The sequence below is a fragment of the Aotus nancymaae genome, unplaced genomic scaffold, assembly GCF_030222135.1.
Source record: "Aotus nancymaae isolate 86718 unplaced genomic scaffold, 86718_ANA_hifiasm-v0.15.2.pri h1tg000041l, whole genome shotgun sequence".
Taxonomy (NCBI): Eukaryota; Metazoa; Chordata; class Mammalia; order Primates; family Aotidae; genus Aotus; species Aotus nancymaae.
The window spans coordinates 24,421,638-24,443,761 of record NW_026988455.1 but is presented as its reverse complement, the minus strand read 5'-3'; the positions used below and the strand labels follow the sequence as shown (position 1 = coordinate 24,443,761).

At 38.7% G+C, this 22,124-nt stretch overlaps 1 protein-coding gene across 3 annotated transcripts in view; it reads left to right on the top strand.

The window, feature by feature from the left end:
- SPIN1 (spindlin 1) overlaps nucleotides 1-21,812 on the top strand; it is an 85,450-nt gene extending 63,638 nt beyond the window's left edge. For all 3 annotated transcript variants that reach the window (XM_012463436.3, XM_021671895.2, XM_012463432.3), the window contains exons 4-6: nucleotides 5,708-5,961; nucleotides 11,525-11,758; nucleotides 18,203-21,812. In XM_012463436.3, coding sequence (XP_012318859.1) covers nucleotides 5,708-5,961; nucleotides 11,525-11,758; nucleotides 18,203-18,402 — 688 coding nt within the window. In that variant the 3' untranslated portion in view covers nucleotides 18,403-21,812. The remainder of the gene's footprint in view (nucleotides 1-5,707; nucleotides 5,962-11,524; nucleotides 11,759-18,202) is intronic.
- Nucleotides 21,813-22,124: the final 312 nt, after the last annotated feature.

The window sequence follows — 22,124 nt, the reverse complement described above, 5'->3', positions numbered from 1 at the left end:
CCATCTCTACTAAAATACAAAAATTAGCTGGGCATGGTGGCACACGCCTGTAGTCCTAGCTACTCGGGAAGCTGAGGCAGGAGAAATGCTCGAACCTAGGAGGCGGAGGTTGCAGTGAGCTGAGATTGCGCCACTGCACTCCAGCCTGGCGCCTAGCGACAGAGCAAAACTCTGTCTTGGAAAAAAAAAAAAAAGTAGCAAAATGAAAAATAACAATTTGGAACAAAAGCCTACATTTCAGCAATGCAGTAGAATTAGCCAGGTAAGGTTTTAAATCTTTCTTTTAAGGATTTTTGTTTGGTGTTAGTGTTGCTTTGGATAGGGGGTGAAAAGTATAGGTTTTGATTAATCATAGATTTTAATAGAAAAATGAGAGTTTATGTATGATGTTTGGAAAGTTAAAGGTAATTGCTGGAAGACTAGAAGTAGGATGCATCATTTGCACTAGAAGCTTTATTTAGTGATAAGAAACTTCAATCATTCTAGCTGCACTGATAAAGGTAGAGAGGAAAGTGAGGAAAAGAAAACACAAGACAAGTATATAACATACAACAAAATGTTAAATATGAGACTCATAGTATGATTTACCACAGCCAAAGCTAACTTTTTTATATAAGAAGATGAGGAAATAAAATCAGTTCAAAAGGGAGGAATATGCATCCTCAGAATTAAAGGACCCTGGGTCCAGTTTGAGGAGGACTTCTGGCCAGATGCGAGCCCCTTGTGTAATGCCCAAAGGGAGGAGACTTTTTTTGCTCCTTGGAGGTGTCTAGTATTAAAACTGTTTATTCTGAAATGCGATTCTAGACATTATCAGGAGCAACTGCAGATAATTCCCATTTACAGAGGAATGCTGCTAACGAGTAGGAGGGAGCAGCGACAAGTAAAAATTCTGCTGTCATATAGGTCAAGTTTATGTTGGTTTTGTTGAAAATCAAGGGTAGAGGCTGGGCACGGTGGCTCATGCCTGTAATCCCAGCACTTTGGGAGGCCAAAGCTGGAGGATCACAAGGTCAAGAAATCAAGACCATCCTGGCCAACATGGTGAAACGCCATCTTTACTAAATATACAAAAATTAAACAGGCGTGGTGGCACGTGCCTGTAGTCCCAGCTACTTAGGAGGCTGAGCCAGGAGAATCACTTGAACCTGGGAGGTGGAGGTTGCAATGAGCTGATTTCATGCCACTGTACTCCAACCTGGTGACAGAGCAAGACTCCGTCTCAATAAATAGATAAATACCTAAAATCAAAGGTAGAAAATTTCATGCTATTAGAGAGGAACACATGGAGAGGGAAGGGGGAAGATTTATATTAAAGAATTGGCTAATGCAGTTATGGGGACTGACAAGTTCAAAGTCTGCAGGGTAGGCCAGCCATCTAGAGACCCAGGGAAGAGTTGAAGCTGCAGCACAAACAGGCAGTCTGGAGGCAGAATCCCTTGCTTCTCCATGGAGGCCAGTGTTTTTCTTGAATGAGGTCCATCTACGTTATGAGGGCAGCGTGCCTTGCTCATAGTCTGCAATACAAAGGTTCATTCCCGCTAAAAAATGCTTTCAGAGTAACACCTAGACTAGTTAGTGTTTGACCACATATCTGAGTACTGTGGTGTAACCAAATTGGCACACAAAGTTAACCACTATACTGGTGAAGATGATGTATTTGCTTATAATTTTAGTAGTAATCATGAAATGTCTGTGTAAATTACAAAATGGGACACATGACTGAATTCTGTCCTTAGTGAGGCTTGGGAGCTAACCTTAGCCTTTATGCTCAATGTGAAGAAAGCCTGATCCTGTACAGGGAGTAACTCACTGGGTCTTTCGCTTAGAAACCAAAAGAAGATATGTAACTGGTTGTCAGTTTAAGGAAAAAAGTATTGCCAAAAAGGATTCTTGTGTTCTAAAGTGGAAATGTTATCTCCTTCATCAGCTGTTTTTCTGAAGAGGCCAGTTGGATATTATTGTATATGCCAAGAGATTATGCAAATGTCTAAAAAATCTCCTTTCTTCTACTTCTGAGTAGTAAAGTTACATACTTGACTTTTTGTTTATTTTTAGGTGATATATATTTGTTCCTTAGAATGAACAGTTTTGAATTTAGCTCTTTGTCATCTCCTTTCTCTCTACAATCCTAATTTTAATCCTTTTTTGGATGCAAGTGTTGTAAGACAGTCAGTATACTTGTTCTACTTGACATATGCTTTCCTCCTGTTTTTGAGAGTTGTATTAAATTTGTAATATCAGAACAGACAATGGTTACACACTATTGTCTCTCCTTGCCATCATTCAGTTAAATTTATTCATTGCTTTCTCCCAGTGCTGTGCTGAACCTTCTCTGTGAGTTCCTTAATTATCTGAAGCTCATCGACATGTAATTTTATAAGAACAGTATCCCCTGCCTTCTGACATACTCATTACAGTTTTGTCTGTGGCCTTTATACTTGAAGGTAGTGTACATTCTTGGCTGATGAACAAATCTTTGGCTCACATTTTCTTTTCCCTGAGAACCTTAAGTTTATTACTCTGTTGCCTTCTGTCATAGAGTGTTGCTGTCAAATTCTGAGTCTTTCCCTTACACATGATTTGGTTCTTTTGTCTAAATGCCCAAAGGGTGTTATTTTCTTTAAAATTCATTTATTTGACTTGGATATGCCTTAGCTCCAGTCATTCTGTGTTTTCCCATGGGGTGCCTTTGTATGTTCAATTGTTTTGTTTCAGGAAAGTTTTCTTGAATTGCGGTTTTTAGTACTCTCTTCTGTGAACTTTGATTTTAGTTTTTAGTTCTTCTGTTATACAGAAGTTGGAATATTTGTTACCATCTCTTAATTCTTTTTGCTTTTGTCCCCATCTGTACCCTTTTCATCATCCACTTCCCTTACATGCTCTCATGGTGTCTATTTCTTCTCATGTTCTAGTTTAGTTTCTGAAAAAAAATTTTCAAATTACTCTTGATTCTTTATTTTCTCTGAAAGTTCTTACATCTTTTCTTGTCTGGCTATCTCATTTTTCATCTTTTCTATTTGTGGTATATGTTCTTAGGTAAGTTAGGGCTCTCCAGGGAAATAGAATCATTGGGAAATAGATAAAATAAGAAGGAGATTTATTATGAGGAATTGGCTCATGCGGTTTTGGAAGCTGAAAAGTCCCATGGAGTGCTATCTTTAAGCCAAGCCCCAGGAAAGCTGGACGTGAAATTCAGTCTGCAGGCCTAGAACTAGGGGAGCCGGTGGTGTCAGTTTCAGTTCAAGGGCACAAGAAGACTGATGTCCTGTGGGAATTTACTCCGGATGGTGGCAAAAATATTAAGGGGAAAATATTAGAGAAAGTTGTAGCATATAGTCTCAAACCCTTTTGGAAGGCCTAAGGGCTTTTTCTATAGTTCTTGGCTGAAGACAGCCAGAGTCTCTTTGCAGGAGCCAAGAGATTAGGGCACAAAGACAAAGGAATGTGAGTAGTTTACCTAACTAACTTGTTTGCTCATGTGGTCTTAAAACGAACCTTTGGGCTGGATGGCTGTCTTGGGGGAGGTTGACCAGGGTTATTACCCACTGATTGTGTTTGCTTTGGGCATTGGAACCTGTCCTTTAATCTTTCAGTCTAGTGGTGTTGACTCAAGCCTTTGTCAATTAAACTTTACTAAATAAATGCAAGTCTCACTGAGTGGTGGGGGCCAGTGGCTCTGTCTTTTTACAGCACTCTCCAGGGAGTCTGTAAGCAGCCATGGACCCTCAAGCCAAACTGGCAAAGCATAATATCTATGTCAGTGTAGTTTATTCATCTGTCCCTGAGTCAGGGTGTGCAGGACAGACCCCTGCACATCCCCCTCCCTCCCCCAGGTGGTGACCCTGACAGAGGTGGCCAACATGGGGCGACTCCACCATGTCCCAGTTCAGGCAGGCCAGCAGGAAGAAAAAGGGGCAAATTCCTCCCTCCTCCATCTTTTGTTCTGTTCAAGCTGACAGAATGGATGATGGCCACCCACACTGGTGAGGGCATCTTCTTTGTTCAGTCTGCTGATTCAAATACACAGACACACCCATGAATAGTGTTTAATCTGGGCACTTTGTGGCACAGTTAAGTTGACACACAAAATTAATCATTGCAGTTCCTCTTTCATGGCTTCTGCCATTTGCTCTGTGTTAGTAGTTTTCATCTACTTCATGAAGCTGTTTTTGAGGCCTGCTCCTGCCTGTCAGAACATCCTTCATATTGTTAGTCTCTTTCCTCCTCAAAATAACTTTGTGTGTTGTCCAACCATGATGCTTCCAGACTCATGTGAATAAGAGGATTCCAGGAAGACTTTCGTAGCTTAAGTCCTCTCTCTTGTGTAGCCACCTCTGTCATACTTAGTGAGACCTGCCACCCTCATTTGTGCCTGAATCCTGCTTTCCTCCCCCTGTGGTCTTGTCTTGCTCAGTGAGGATTGTGTACTCAGAAGGGCTTTGTCTTTCAGGAAGGAAGGTTTCCTGGGTGTTTGCACAGTCCTGAGGGGCATAGGCAGACCTGGGTTTTCTGGCCTCACAGTCTTGCACTTAACCTTGTGAATCTCCTTCCCAGTCTCCCTGGTTAGGCTCCAATCCCCTTGCTTAGTTTTTCACACCAAAGGAGAAGCTTCCCTTCTGTTGTGAATACTGCTTATCATCTCTCATGACCTGTTCCCCTCTGACTTAGCTACAATTATTTATGTTACCAGTCTAGAGGAAATTCTATTTAGAAAATAGATAATTTTAGTTTTAAACATTACAACCTACAATAAATTGTTTATTTAAAAAACTTGTTTGTGTTATATGTCAGACATTAATCACTTTTTTCATGGTTTATGAAATGAGAGCTTTATATCCATAAAACTGTGGGAAGGGAATTCCTTTCAGCTGTTTTCATTCTTGGCATATATCAGCATCCATTGTGTTGGTTTTGGCCTTCAGCTTGCCTCCAAGAAGCCAAGGTTTCAAGGTGAAATGAAGATTTTTTTCTGCTATCAAGAGCCAGGTGTATTATTTATAAACATCCTATGTAGCTTTTTCAGTTGCTAATAATCAGAAAAAAAATAGTGTGTTTCAGTAATTTTTAATATTACATTGTTTTTTATAAACTTCAGTTTTAAGATTATATGTTTCCTAGACAAGTAATATTTCTGTAGTGCATTGATATAAGCTAGTGTGGACTTTAGTTTAAGAGAAGATTGTCTAGTTTATTTTTGTTTAAGCCTGTACAGGCAGAATTACTTGGGCACTGGAGTGGGTTAAATTGAATAGTCATACATTTCTTTTTAACTTGAAATGGATTCATATTATATAAAGCTATATACCTGTGTGATATTGGTAAAATATATTTCATGGGTCAGCCCTTCTGCTTCTTTAATTAGATAATTTTGAGTTGATTGAATTAAACTCAGAAAGCTGAGGACCTGATGATTAATAGTAGGGCTTAAGTTGCTGTTGACCAGTAGTTTTTTTTTTCCCCTGTCTGTATACAGTTGAGGTGCACAACAAGTTCCTATTACTAACATACCATGTTACACAGTCACCACTGCTGGTACACGGGTAGAAGATAACCACCTTGAGTCATCTGAAGCAGGAATGTGGCAAACATGAGTTTGTACATGTTTTGGGACCATCTGTAATGAGAGCATATTAGCCAGTTATGTTAGATCTAGGCATGCATACTTTTGAGATAATACCTTACGTGTGTATATGTGTGAATGCAGAAAACATCGGAGCAGTGTGGGGCCGAGCAAACCTGTTTCCCAGCCCCGGCGGAACATCGTAGGCTGCAGGATTCAGCATGGGTGGAAAGAGGGGAATGGCCCTGTTACCCAGTGGAAAGGAACCGTTCTGGACCAGGTGCCTGTAAATCCTTCTTTGTATCTTATAAAATACGATGGATTTGACTGTGTTTATGGACTAGAACTTAATAAAGATGAAAGAGTTTCTGCGCTTGAAGTCCTCCCTGATAGAGTTGGTAAGTTCTTTTTACTGTTTGTACATTATATGCTTTAAAAATGATATTGAAATGGATGCTTTTTTATTATTTTATGATATTAATACTTTCACTTTTATTGGAACACAAGCACCCCTCCTGTAAACATTATATTAAATCACTGAAAACCACAAAAAATGGATCCAAAGCAGTTCAAGGAACTGTGTAGGGGATATAGAGATGTATATTCCCCCCTCCCCCAAGAGGTTTGCAACTTAATAATTTATAATACAGTTATTTCTAACATTTTTGCTCACTGTTTTCTGGACTCTGATGGGTAAGGTTATCAGTAGCTTAAATCTCCTGTGTGTTGATCTCATCAGATACAAAAGCTAAGAGAATGTGCATTTATTTTACAATCTTTATGTGAAAGTGTATCTTTGATTGTATACAATGTAAATGATAATTGTACTTTGAGCCAAAATTTAAGCAACGAAAATGTGATCTTTATTGTACGCAGAGCTTGTTTGAACAGTATTTGTGGAAATGAATGGCTCTTTTAAAATGTCATATAGTGGCAGTTTTGCTTTACATATGTTCCTTAAGACATAAGATCTAAGGTAAATAATAATTACTGATTTTATTTTTTAGTAGGGTAGGATACACCCAAATTTTTACTTTTTTGCAGTATTTATTTTGAAATATTTTCTTATTACAGTGATGCTGCTCTTGTTTAAAATATCGGTTTGTACTTTGAGAACTGTCTTTAACAGTCTATAACATTAAATAATAAAGCTTCAGCAGATCTAGACTTTGGAGGTAGGAATTTTGGGATCAGATTTCACGGGAAGAAATTGAGTCTCCTCGCTTTGTTTTTCTTCAGACTGTGCCATTGTATTCCTGGGATATAACAGTTTCCCTAGCAAGTTAATTCTGCCATAGTAGCAAGTTATTTTGTTAATCTTCTGTTTAGATATCAAATGCGAAATCTTTGCTCATCTGCATAAATATGGTTCAGTTTTCAAAGAAATCTTTCTTTAAATATAAATCTTTATTATTACTCCTAAAGGTGATATTAAATCTGTTGTTTTCAACATTCTCATCTGTTCTTAAGTGTGACTGAGTAACTGCTCTTCCTCTTGATGCACATCCTACATTTCTTCTTGATCATGACATTAATCCATTTCTCACATAAGAAACTTTAACATATTAAGAATTTTAACTGCAGAATTTTAGCCTCTGCCCCTTCTGAGACAAGACGGGTAGCTCACTTGAAGGTTCCTGCATATTGCTGCGTGACCTGTGGTTGTTAGTCTTTTTGTCATTGAAGGATAGAAACTGTGCAAGTATCTCTGGTGATGGTATTAAAGGTTCCATGTTTGTAGTTTGGGATTATCTCAGTTTCCAACAATATTGATTTTGTAAACGGTAAAGCAATTTAAAAAGAAATCCAAGAGCTTCTATGTAAATCAGCAATATATATGCCGAATTCAGCTAATAGTTGCTATTAATTTTAGTGCTCACTGTATTATGGTTGGTGCAAAAGTAATTGCAGTTTTTGCCATTGAAAGTAGTGGCCAAAACAGTAGTTACTTTTGCATCAACCTACTTTAGTCTAAAAAATTACTTGCTTTTCACGTATGTTTTACATAGGAAGAAATTTGCTTCAGGTAGTACATTAGAGTATAATTAAAATTATGTTTTTCTTAAGCTAAAATTGGAGAAAAAAGTCAGTCAGCCAAAATGCATGTGATGTCACAGAGCAGTGGTTCCCAAAGCAAAGTCTGGGGACCCTTGGGTTCTTTGAAGCCCATTCAGGAGATTTGCAAAGTCAGAAATATTTTCATATTGATAAGTTGTAATTTGCACTTTTCACTCTCTCTTTTTCCTCAGTTACACAGTGGAGTTTCCCACTATCTATTTGGAAGATTTGCATAACTTAGTGAACACAAAATTTTCTTTATGAGCGATGCATGGTACCAGATCATGCACTGGTGGTAGAGCTGTAAAAAGTGCAAGACTAACTACTTTTCAATTGTAAAAAAAAATGTATAGCATAACATTTACTGTCCTAACTATTTTTAAGTGTACAGTTCAGTAGTGTTAAGTACATTCACATTGTTGAAACAGATCTCCAGAACTTTTCATCTTGCAAATCTGAAAATCTACCTATTAAACAAAACAATGTGCCTTTCTTCCCATTCCCAGCCCCTGGCAATCACCGTTCTACACTCTGTCTCTATGAATTTGACTACTCTGGATATAGAAGTAGAATCATACATACTTGTTTTGTGAATAACTTACTTAGCATAATGTCCTCAAAGTTCATCCAAGTTGTAATGTGTGATAGGATTTCCTTCCCTTTTAAGGCTGAAGAGAACATTCCATTGTATCTATATACCACAGTGTATGTTTATCCATTAAGGAACATTTGGATTGCTTCTACCTCTTGGTAGAATGTAAAATTGTGAATAGTGCTGCTATAAACACGGGTATGCAGATGTTTCTTTGAGATCCTGCTTTCACTTGTTTTGGTTATAGGCACAGGAGTTGGGATTGCTGGATCATATGGTAATTATAATTTTATTTTTAATATCATAATTCTAATTTCTTAGGTAGAATGACCATACTGTTTTCCACAGCAGTTGTACCATTTTCCAGTCCCGCCAACAGTACACAAGGGTTCCCATTCTCCATCCCTTAGTCAGCAGTTGTTATTTACTGTTTTTGTCATAGTGGTCATCCTCATGGGTGTGAGATGATACCTCATTTTGTTTTGATTTGCATTTCTCTGATGATTAGTGATGTTGAACATCTTTTCATGTGCTTGTTGGCCACTTGTATATCATCTTTGGGGAAATATCTATTTAAGTCCTTTGACCATTTTTTAATCAGGTTATTTGATTTTTGGTTTTGAGTTGTGAGAGTTCTTTATGTGTTCTGGAGGCATGAGTTTTAATGTAAGAGTATGACAAATTTATTAATGGTTTCAGATTCTACATTGTAACTAATCTTTAAACAGTTAACTGTTGAATTTTGTAGTTTCATATAAGAATATCTAGAATTACTGAAAGACAGAATACTCTTCTTTTTCAGTATCATAACTTTGTAAGGCTGGATTTTATACTCAACCAAAAGAACAGATCATAACAGATTGAGCACTAAAACAGATATGAGAATCTAGTTGTTCTTTTTGAAACCTAGACAATTAGGAGATTTGCAAAAATGTAAAATTATGCCACTCTTCTTACTATATTTTGATAGGAAGTAGTTACTTTTAATTTAAATTACATTGTTATACAGGTATTTTAAAATAAATGTTTCTAGATTTGTTTTTTATTTTTTGAAATAGTAAATATAGGTAGGAATTATCTGTGTAAACAAATGCTTTTTTAGATCTTTAGTAATTTCTATTTATTTTTAAATTATGTTTTTAGAGACAGGGTCTCGCTTTGTCACTCAGGCGGGAATATAGTGGTGGGATCATGGCTCACTGCTGTCTCAACACCTTGGGCTCAAGTAATCCTCCTGCCTCAGTCTCCTGAGTAGCTGGGGCTACAGGCGCACACCATGATATCCTGCTAATATTTAATTTTTGTAGAGATGAGATCTCATTATGTTACCCAGGCTGGTCTCAAACTCCAGGCCTCAAGCAATCCTCCTGCCTGGGCCTCCAAGTGCTAGGATTATAGGCGTGAGCCACTGTGCCCAGCCAGTAGTTTTTAAGAATGCAAATACAGTTCTGAGATCTAGTAGTCTGAGAGTTACTGGCTTTAAGAAACTAGTGGCATTCTTTTTTAGTGTCATGCACAGGGGGGAATTTGTAATTTTTTATTATTACTGCACACTTAAAGGAAACCAACCATATATGTTTAGGGTATGCTGATAAAATTAATAGCAATACATTTGTGAAGAAAATCTAACTTGTTTCTTTTGATTTAACAGAAATAGAAGTCTGATGAATGAGGAAAATAGGAGTGCTAATTGTTTTTTGTTGTTGTTGTTAAGACAGGGTCTCACTCCTGTAGCCCAGGCTAGAGTGCAGTGCCGCCATCTTGGCTCACTTCGGCCTCGGCTTCTGGGTTTAGGTGATTTATGACCTTGGCTTCCTCAGTAGCTGGGACTACAGGCCTGCACTGCCACACCTGGCTAATTTTTTGTATTTTTAGTAGAGACGGGGCTTTGTCATGTTGCCCAGGCTGGTCTCAAACTTTTGGGCTCAAGTGATTCGCCCGCCTTGGCTTCCCGAAGTGCTAGGATTAGAGGTGTGAGCCACCGCGCCTGTCTCAAAATTTTTTATTTTTATTTTTTAAAGACAATTGTTTTAATTTTAGGTAAAGACAATTATCTAAAATTGTCAACTGGAGAAACCTTAAAACCAATAGGATCCTTTATAATTTTTCCAGTATTAAAAAGACGAAGATGATAATTTTCACCCACTTTTGAAAAGTATTAAGGGCTAGGACTGTTAATCTATTATTACAGATACCTGAGCCCCAATTACACTGGGCATCTGATTAAATCATACAGTAAATATTGACCTGCTGTGATCTAGGTATAAAAGAAGAAAGGGAAGGTCTCTGTTTTCATGGGGATATCCAAGCAACAAACTAGTACCACAGGTACATAAAGTGGGATAACTTTAGATCATGGTGAATGTTATTAAAAGTAAAACGGAGTAATGTGACTGGGATTGGTGGGGCTACCTTCACCTTGTTGGTCAGGAGAACCCCAAGAGGAACCGGCCTTCGGAAGGTGTGAGGAAGAGCTTTAACAGGCAGAGGAGAGTGTGTCCTAATGGGAGAGGAAGAAGAGCAGAGTAGCGGAGACATGGGCAGTGAGGAGGCAGATGGCAAAACTTGAGGGCAGAGGCGTGATGGCTTATGGCTTGGGGGCCATAGTGAGCAGTTTGGTTGCTTTTCAAATTATGAAGATAAGGCGTGGGAACATTGTAAATCACACAGTCTGGTATCGGTGATAGTGATTACTTTGGTTTCAGTGGAGAATAAGATCGTAGGAGCAAGAGTAAAAACCTATGCCTTAATAAAAAATGGAAACAAGATTAAAGGAAAACAAACACCAGTTTCTTTAAAATAAAAAAAAATCTGTGCCTTAAATAGGTTCATTTCTAAGTTTTAAATAAATGTTCTGTGGTCATGTGAGATGCTAATACAGGAAAAGCAAGGTGAACTATATACAGGAACTGTACTATTTATGTAATTCTTGTGTAAGTCTGAAGTAATCTCAAAATTTAAGTAAACAATAAAAAAATATATTTTATACCTTGAATGAACGATTAACACTTTTGATGTGGGTACAGAACCAAGAGCAAACGAGTCCAGAAGATTTTTTTAAAAATCATATTTTTTTCAATTAACTGATTTGGGACAAAATACTTCTATTCCTGTTGAATTCAACTCTTGAGCTGTGGCCCAGTAGTTTGTGTTGGGTTTTTGTACCTCTTAAAGCCTTCCCAGATTCTGATGCTTGCTAATACATTGCATGGACAAAATTTCAGATAGTCTTCTTTAGTAAATTCAGTCTTCATAGGTGGTAATCAGTGAAACAGTTTGTCAACTTTTATTTTTATTTTTTAAATCCCCAGCAACATCTCGAATCAGTGATGCACACTTGGCAGACACAATGATTGGCAAAGCAGTGGAACATATGTTTGAGACAGAGGATGGTTCTAAAGACGAATGGAGGGGAATGGTCTTAGCACGTGCACCTGTTATGAACACATGGTTTTACATTACCTATGAGAAAGACCCTGTCTTGTACATGTACCAGCTCTTAGATGATTACAAAGAAGGCGACCTTCGCATTATGCCTGATTCCAGTAAGTATATATTGGCAACTTTTATTTTGGATAATTCAAAAGGGATTTGGATTTTAGTACAAGATAGTTGATTGACTATTTTGCAGATACATTTTTATTTTTGGATATATAATTATTCTTTTAGTCATACACAAACACAGGCTTTGAAATTTTTCATATTGTCATGAATTTTAGATAAAATGTTTGATAATCAGTTCTGCTTGGCTCCTATAGTAAAATACAAGTTGTTTTATAATTATTAACACTACTACATGTTATTTACTTTTATTTAAAAACATGGTGGAATAGGGACCAATAAAACACGTCCCTATGTACCCCTGCTCAGCTTTAACAGTTACTATCTCATTGCCTGTCTAGTTTTATCTGTTAGTCCCCCCAATGCAGTTGTTTTGAAGCTAGCCCCCCCAATGCAGTTGTTTTGAAGCTAGCCCCAAGACATTGATTATTTTATCTATAAATACTTGAACTTCAGAGCAGCAATTTTCAGCCTTTTTTGGCACCAGGGACCAACTAGTTTTGTAGAAGACAGTTTTTCCACGGATTAGGGGTTGGGTGTAGAGATGGTGGTTTTGGAGGCATTAGATTCCCACAAGGAACACACAACCTAGATTCTTAACATGCGCAGTTCACAATAAGGTTTGCACTCCTTTGAGAATCTGATGCCCCTGGTGATCTGACAGGAGGCGGAACTCAGATGGTAGTGCTCTCTTTGCTGCTGCTCACCTCTTGCTGTGTGGTGTGGCCCAGGTATTGGGGACTCCTGATTTAGAGAACATCAATTTTAGAAAACAGCTAATTGGGGGAGCTTTTCTGTAGCAACTGAAGTACAGAGTCAGTCTTGAGACAGATCATTTAGCTATTTCCACAAGTAGTCTGTTAACGCAGGGACGGTAGAAAAGGATGTACCTGGGCTAATTTCATTAGGCCTAGAAAAGCTTTATTGTGTTATTTCTTTGTTGTTTTGTTGTTGTTGTTGTTTTTGTTTTGAGACAGAGTCTTGCTCTGTCGCCCAGGCTGGAATATAGTGGTATGGTCTCGGCTCACTGCAACCCTTCCCTTCCCTCCCCAACCAGGCTGAATCAAGTCTTCTGCCCCAGCCTCCTAAGTAGCTGAGACAGCAGGTGCCTATCACCATGCCTGGCTTAGTGTGAGTGAGTGTGTGTGTGTGCGCGCCTGTCACTGTGTGTGTGTGTGTAGGTGCCTGTCACCGTGTGTGTGTGTGTGTGTGTGTGTGTGTGTGTTTAAGTAGAGACCACCATGTTGCCCAGGGTGGTCATGAACTCCTGAGCTCAGGCAGTCCGCCAGCCTTGGCCTCCCAAAGTGTTAGGATTACAGGTGTGAGCCACCGTGCCCCACCATGTTAGAATTTCTTCTAGACCATACAGTTAGTCCATTTAAAATGTGCAATTCTGTGCTTTTTAATGCATGTACAGATATGTACAGTCCTCACCACAGTCAATTTTAAAATGTTTTCATCACCTTAAAAGAAAACCTTGTATCTGTTAGGTATCAGTCCTTTATTCCTTCAACCTCTCTTCCTCCTAGCCTTAAGCAACCAATAATACTTGCTGTGTCAGTTTCACTGATGTGGACTTTCATGAATGGACTATATGGTGTGAGGTCCTTTGTGCTGCCTTCTTTTCACTTAGCATGTTTTCAGATTTCATCCACACTGTAGCGTATATCAGTACTTCATTCCTTTTATTGGCCAAATATGATTCCATTGTATAGATATACTATAGTTTGATTAGCTGGTTTATCCGATAAAGGACATTTGAGTTGTTTCCCATCTCTTCGTTGTTATGAATAATGCTGCTATGAACATTTGTGTACAGGTTTCTGTATGGACATGTTTTATTTCCTTTGGTTTTATTCTACCTAGGTGTGGAATTGCTGGCTCCTCAAGTGAGCCACCTGCCTTGGCCTCTCTACAGGGGTGAGCCACTGCACCCAGCCTATTTAGCCCTATTTTTATCATCTGTGGTGAAATGTTTATTCATATCCCCTGCCCATTTTTTTTTTTTTTTTTTTTTGAGACGGAGTTTCGCTCTTGTTACTCAGGCTGGAGTGCAATGGCGCAATCTCGGCTCACCACAACCTCCGCCTCCTGGGTTCAGGCAATTCTCCTGCCTCAGCCTCCTGAGTAGCTGGGATTACAGGCACACGCCACCATGCCCAGCTAATTTTTTGTATTTTTAGTAGAGACGGGGTTTCACCATGTTGACCAGGATAGTCTCGATCTCCTGACCTCGTGATCCACCCGCCTCGGCCTCCCAAAGTGCCCCTGCCCATTTTTAAATTGGATTATCTGTCTTTCATTATTGCATTGTGATAATTTTTTTTTTGTACATAATAAGACCCTTATCAGATATAGGTTGCAAATATTTTCTCCCATTCCATGGGATCTGTTTTTACTTTCCTGATGATGATCTTTGAGGCCACAAAAGTTTTAAACTTTGAAGTTCGAGTTATGTTTTCTCTTGCTGAGTGTGCTTTTTGTGTCCTAAGAATCTTTTGCGAAATCTGAGGGCATGAAGATTTACACTTGTTTTCTTCTAAGAGTTTTATAGTTTTTGCTCTTAAATATAGTTATTTGATGCATTTTTGAGTTAATTTTTGTCTGTGGTTCAAGATAAGGGTCCAGCTTCATTTTTTTGCATGTGACTGCCTATCCAATTGTCTGAGCACCATTTTTTGAAAAGACTATTCTTTCCCCCATTAAATGTTTTTGGCACCTTTGTTGAAAATCAGTCGACCACAGATACGTGGGTGTTTTTCTGGACTCTCAGTTCTATTCCATTAGTTTGTATGTCCATCATTATGCCAGTGCTGCATTGTCTTGATTACATTGCTTTGTAATAAGTTTGAAATCAAGACGTTTGAGTCCTGCTTTTTTTCCCTCCTCTTATTGAGACAGTCTCACTCCATTGCCCAGGCTGGAGTGCAGTGGCACAATCTCAGCTTACTGCAGCCTCCGCCTCCCAGGGAGCTGGGATGACAGGCATGCACCATAACGCTTGGCTAACTTTAGTATTTTTCGTAGAGACAGGGTTTTGCCTTGTTGGCCAGGCTGGTCTCAAACTCTTGGGGAGAAGTGATCCGTCTGCCTCAGCCTCCCAAAGTGCTGGGATTACAGGTGTGAGCCACTGCGCCAGGCCCCTGCTTTCTTTTTCGAGATTGCTTTGGCTATTCTGGGTCTCTTTCAATTTCGTATGAATTTTAGAATCAACTTGTCAGAACAAAGAAGTCACCTGGAATTCTGATGGAGACTGCTGAATTTGTAGATGAGTCTGAAGAGTATTGCCCTCTTAATGTTAACAAGTCTTCTAATCCATGAGCATGGGGTGTTTTTTCATTGATTGATTTCAACACTTTGAAAACATTTATTGTTTTGTTTTCTATTTCTTTTTTCTTTTTTTTTTGGGAGAAGGAGTTTCACTCTTGTTGCCTAGGCTGGAGTGCAATGGCTCGATCTCAGCTCACCGTAACCTCCGCCACCTGGGTTCAAGTGATTCTCCTGCACCAGCCTCCTGAGTAGCTGGGATTACAGGTGCCTGCTACCACGCCTGGCTAATTTTTGTATTTTTAGTAGAGATGTTTCACTGTGTTGGGCAGGCTGGTCTCGAACTCCTGACCTCAGGTGATCTACTCGCTTTGACCTCCCAAGTGCTGGGATTACAGGTATGAGCCACAGCACCTGGCCTCACATATCTTTTATTAAATTCACTTCTAAGGTTTTTGTTCTTTTTGATGCTGTTATACATATGAATTGAATTGTTTTCTTAATTTCACTTCGAATAAGCTCATTCTTTTAAAAACTACTCGATGGCCTTCACACACACGAATCTCTTGCTTTGGACAGATGTAGATGTAACTGGTAGACTCTCCATACGTTAGCCATGTGACAATCATCTCTATTCCTTTTTGTTTGTTTTTTAAAGTTTCTCCTCTGAAGAAGTCAGTTAATGAACTTAACTAATTTGTTTATCTGGTCTTGAATTTCTACTTCTTAGATATATATATTTTTAAGATTTGTGAGCTGGGTGTGGTGGCTTATGCCTGTAATCCCAACATTTTGGGAGGCCAAGGCGGATGGATCACCTGAGGTCAGGAGTAGGAGACCAGCCTGGCCAATGTGGTGAAACCCCATCTCTACTAAAAATAAAAAATTAGTTGGGTGTAGTGGCGCATGCCTGTAGTCCCAGATACTCTGGAGGCTGAGGCAGGAGAATCGCTTGAACCCAGGAGGCAGAGGTTACAGTGAGCCGAGGTCATGCCACCACACTCCAGCCTGGGAGACAGCCAGACTCGGTCGTTAAGAAAAAGATTATGTATAAAGGGGTAATAAAGAGGTAATACAAATTATTTATATACTAAGGAATTCGTCATGAGAACGTTTCTTTAAAAAGCATTTTTTCAACCTGTGTGAAGTTACTTGAACATTTTTTTATAGCTAAATACCCGATCAGAGCAAGTACTATTAACCTAATCATAGGAAATACAAGGGCATTTGCAATTCTCCCATTGCTTTTCCTAACCGCTTTTTGATCTTTCCACTCCTTTAATTCTCCAAACTCATACGTATTGTGTGTGTGCTGTGGAAGCTTATTTACCTTTAGAAACAGTGGTCATGTTCTGATCTAATGAGTTCTGAAAGGGTCTTGTTTGACTACCTGCTCTGATGATAAAATGGGACTCTACATGAGTCTCTTGGTTAGCTCAGTTACTATAAAATTCACGTGTGATTGTGTATTGGTAATTCCTTTGTAAACACAAAAGTGCCACAAAAATATGGCAGTATGATGATACTGCTTAAGGGAAGAGAATTTTTAAAGAAAAAAGTTTAGCTTATATTTCTTTATTACTTTTTAAAGAACTGATTGTGCTCAGGCGTTTTATTTTTATTGCTTGTGATTCTTAGTACCAGAGATCACAGTCGCACTTTTTGGATTATCATTCAGTGAGAAAATTTATTGTAACCAAAGAGGCAGACAACTGTTAATACATGTACATTTATATGGCCCATGCCAGGATACTTGTGAGAGTAAAATGGCATTACTACCAATTGTGCCAGGATAACATGAACTATCTTAAGCAGCCAGAACCCTGGTTGCCCTATCTGAAGATTACTACAAGGAAAAAAGCTTTGAGTTTTTCAGAACCCATGCAATTTTTTTGAAAATAGAAGTATAATTGCCTACCTTTATCCCTCTTTTTTTTCTTTTACTTTGTTTTTTGTTGTTGGTAGTGGTTTGCTGTTCCTGTGTGTTTTGTTATAGGCCAGAGGCCTATCGTGATCTCGGCTCACTGTAACCTCTGCCTCCCAGGTTCAAGCGATTCTCCTGCCTCAGCTTCCTGAGTAGCTGGGATTACAGGCACGCACCACCACGCCCAGCTAATTTTTGTATTTTTAGTAGAAACGGGGTTTCACCACTTTGGCCAGGATGATGTCGATCTCCTGCCCGCCTCTGCCTCCCAAAGTGCTGTGATTATAGGCATGAGCCACCGTGCCCTGCCAACTTTGGGGACCTTTTAGACAGTACAGATGCCTCGGCCATCCTCAGAGATTCCCTTGTACTTGGCCTGGGCTGAAGTTCATTCAACACCAATTTTTAAAGCATGGAAAATTTTTTTAAATTTTGAATCTGAGGAAGATGATGTGAAATGCTGTAAAGTTGAGGAGTAAGAAGATTTAAGGATTCACAGAGTAAAACCAATGGTACTTAGGCATTTTAAATGTATACCATATTCTCAGTAATCCCTGTAGGAATTGTCTGCCTTCAAATTATATTTCAAAGCCACTCAGACTTACTTTCAGTTAATTACAGCTACAAATTAAACATGGACCAAAGGAATTTTGGGGTATGATTTTCAAAATTGTTCATATATCTAGATTGGGGTCGGCAAACTATTTTTATGGAAAAAGTTTCATTGGAACACAACCACACCCATTTATATACTTACTATCAGTGGCTGCTTTCATGCTACAGTGGCAGAGTTGAACAGTTGGGACAGAGACCATATACCCTTAAGCCTGAAATATTTACTGTGTGGCCTTGTAAGAAAAAGTTTGCTGACTCCTGGTCTAGATAATCATCAATTCAGGGTATTTCGATTTTTTTAAATTATGAAAATAAAAAATAGTTGATTTCTTGAGAGGCCAGTCAGGAGTCTGCCTTACCAATATGAAGAAACCCCATCTCTACTAAAAATACAAAATTAGCCGGGCATGGTGGCACATGCCTGTAATCCCAGCTACTTGGGAGGCTGAGGCTGGAGAATCATTTGAACCCAGGAGGCGGAGGTTGTGGTGAGCTGAGATTGCGCCATTGCACTCTAGCCTGGGCAGCAAGAGTGAAACTCTGTCTAAAAGAAAATATGTTAGTTGATTTATATCTAAAAATTGATTTTAAAATTTTATCTTTTTTTCTTTTTTAAATATAGATGATTCACCTCCAGCAGAAAGGGAACCAGGAGAAGTTGTGGACAGCCTGGTAGGCAAACAAGTGGAATATGCCAAAGAAGATGGCTCGAAAAGGACTGGCATGGTCATTCATCAAGTAGAAGCCAAGCCCTCCGTCTATTTCATCAAGTTTGATGATGATTTCCATATTTATGTCTACGATTTGGTGAAAACATCCTAGATGTCATCACAAACTGCCAAATTTGTGGAACTGTGAAATGTATTATTTGTAGACATAAAGACTTGATTGCTTTCCAGTTTAATGAAAGCTTAAATGTCCCTGCGAACCCACAATCTCTGCCAGCAGAACTGGTTTTGTTCTGAATAGTACAGATTGATGTGAACACAAAGCATTTTGTGTAAGGAGAACTCCTTTCTCTTAAAAGAAGTCTGTCTATTTGGAGGGGAGTTACAGGCAAGTTTGATAAAAGTTAAGCTAGTATCATAGTCATTTAAAATTGTAATAGATCTTAATCATTTCCCCTTTACCCTAACACTCTTATTCTGCCGCCACAATGCAAGCATAGTTTGGTGTTTTCGTTATTGCCTTTTTTGAGATATATGTATCTGTATCTACCTATATCTATATGTGTGTATACATATATAATATATACACACAGATATCTCTCTCACACACACACACACATGCACACACACACACACACCCCACTGGCAGTCTTTTCTTTGTGGGATTGGGATGGGGGTGACATAATTTTCTTCAGTTTAACAGGAGTGCTTTACCCAAGTCAGTCATGGTTATGATATTACTGCTCTTAAAATTAAAATTTGGGCACAGGAAGCATATAGAAACATTCAGCTTGTTTCAAAAAATCCGAAGTTCAGAGCACCTTTTCAATCTGGAGCCCTTAAACCGTAAGTCCAAATGAGAATTACTTGTGAACAGTTAATGACCCACATTAGGATTTTACAATCTGGTGAGAAATCTGGGTAAAAGGCTACCTTTAATTCTAAGCTTTGAATTGTTTCGGTTACATTTTAATCATAAATTTTTTTTAGCAAAGCCCAGGTCCTTGTTCCACACAGTGTCATGTAGGTGTATTTTGGACAGCACGTATGGTCTGTTGTTTGTATAAATCGGTAATCTGGATTTCAGTACATGGATTTAAAAGGCAACAATACATCACTGGTTTGTGAGTTTTTGGTAAGTTTCTGGAGGAATACAATGTTTTTATATTGGAAGTTTAAGTTTTGAGTGGCATTATTGCCTTCTAACAAGCTCTCTGGGACTTTTAAATTTTTATTACTATTATTGCTAATGTATGATTATGGTTGGAAACTTCTGCCCCACCCCTTCCCCCTACCCCCTGGCTTTTCCTCACAGAGAATGTCTAGACAAATAGCAGCTTGGTCTCTTGACACCTCTTGTGGGGTGCATGTTTCTGCTCCAGGTGTGCTGTTAATGTGGATTCATTCCATTCAGTGGCCCTTTGGGGTTTGCATGTCAGTGATGCGTTACCATAGAAGAGCCAGCCGTTTGTGTTCGCTTGGTGGGTGTAAGTAATAGCAGCCCTTCGCCACAGTCTTTACATGGTTTCTTCCTGCAAGGTTGTTCTAAACTGAAATAGAACTGCTAGTGTGATTGATTGGTCAGTGAAACAGCTGCTCTCACTTTGTTTTGGAGGAACCCTGGTGGTTTGACAGCCAGGAGAAAGGCCATATGTGAAACCAGTCTCTTGTGGAGATTGGAAATCCTCCCTGATATTTGGGCAGAGCCTAAATGTGCATGCTTGTCACTCAGACACCAGAAGTTTGAATCAGAGATCCAAGTGGCCTCTGTTGTGGCTGTTATTGATGGTTTCCAGGCCTCATTATGCATGGTTTGCTTGATGCCCATTTTTTGTGCCTTGTGCTGTTGGATGGTAACGACCACTCACCATGTAAACACAGTACCTCAGTTTTCTGTCCACAGCTACAGTCGCTCTGTCCCTGTTGCTTCACCATGGGCAGCCAGGGACAAGCTTTTGAAAGCAGTGTGATACACAAGTCATAGGTGCTTCTCTTTAGTGTGAACAGGTGTTATTCTGCAGATCTACTATGTGTTTTCCTGTTGACTCTTAAAAGTCCCTGCATGTAAATCTCAAAGCTGAGCCTGGCTCCCAGAGTCCAGACTGACATTGCAGTGCAAGAATTTGCAAGTGTGTCCAGCATGCATGGACTGCGCAGCACTTGGCTCGGTAACTTTGGGTGAAAACATAAAGTTCATTTTGAAGTATCTTGAGGGTTGGATCAATTGAGACATTTCTAGCATTACTTAATGACTTGCATTGTGGTTTTCTGCAAGCAACTGTAATGACTTTTTTTTAATACCACATGATCTCCCGTTTCTAGATGAATGCAACATGATGATAGTAATGACAACGATGAGTTTAATCATTGTTCCATTTATTGCCTTTAGGGCTGAGGGAAAGGGAAGGGTTTTTTTTTTTCTCCTCATTTCCCCCCATTCTGTCTTTCTTTTGGTGACTTACACCACACTTAATGACGCTATGACTAATCCTGCTCCCAAGCCCTTGTATCTTGGGCTTTGTTTTAGGCTCATGTGTCAGATCTGCATGCATTGCTTGCATTTTTCTGGTATCAGAATGTTGGTTCCTTGTCCTAGGAATTCAACATTAATTTCCAAAAGTATCATGGGACTTGTGACAACACAAGACATGAATCTATGTATAAAATTTATCGGCCTTTCTCATTTACCTGCTCTAGTATTATTGTATTGTGTGTGCGTGCGTGTGTGATGTCAGGCTGCCACGTAAAACTTCAGAGAAAAATCTTAAAAGCAGACCATCCTTTTTTGCATGCTCTATTCTAAGTAGAATGTTCAATGTAACTGACTAAAATTGCATGTTAAAGATATTTAGGTTTTTTTGTTTTCTTTATTTTTATTTGCTTTCAGTTTCCTGTATATTTGCTTACTGTGCCGTTTTAGTGGTTTTAGGATAAAAATGCACTGGTGAAGCAAATGTAGTGCCAACAGAAGGTGATTTTCCAGTTGTAAATGTCATGCAGCATTTGAAGGGACTGTGTTTTCTTAAAAAAATCACAGTTACTTCTAAATCAGATTTCGTTTCTTTTATCGTTTTATGTGCCAAACCACGAAGTGCATTGGGCTTGAATCTCTGAACACTGTAGACCCATTAGAAGACTGTTCCGATTGTCACAAATTGTAGTGCCTGAAAACACTCTTAAGCTGATTGTCTTAAAAAAATGAACGTTCTCCAAAGACAAAACAAGAACAATTATTATAACACAATAATTATGGTTGAAATGTCTGTGGTTCCTTGGAAATGCTGCGCTCTTTGTGTTTTTCCATCATTAGTGCAGTTGGAATGAATGTGTATAGGTCAGAGGTCTTCGTGTTCACATTTTAAAATTAGGTAAATGACCTCATCTTTCGAGCTTGAATTCATTTTTAATTTTAATTTTATTTTATACAATGTGTAGACAGTTCCCTGTTCTCTGCATTTAGAAGTATACACAATATAAATCTGTTAATTCTGTAAGTAATTTTTATAATTATGATGTAACTCTATCTTATCCTTAAAACATTTAAAATAAACCCTTTATGTGCAACTCCTGACTGTAAAGTTTGTGCTCATGAGCAAAATGCGATGTGTTAAATAAGTGATTCTGAAAAGTTGGGCCAAGTAACTTTTTCATCACATGTAAATGTCAGATATGCATAGAAACAGAAAGAAACAGAATTTTTATTAGATTGATAACATTCAGTAATACCTGAAAGAAGAGGAGGCACTCATCAGTATCCCACGTATAGTAAATATTAAAGTTTGCAATTTGACATTGAGAAAGTTTAACTTGCAAGACCCTAAACTTAAAAAGATTCTCTTAAATAGAATTAAATAATGTGTATTTCATACTTTCACA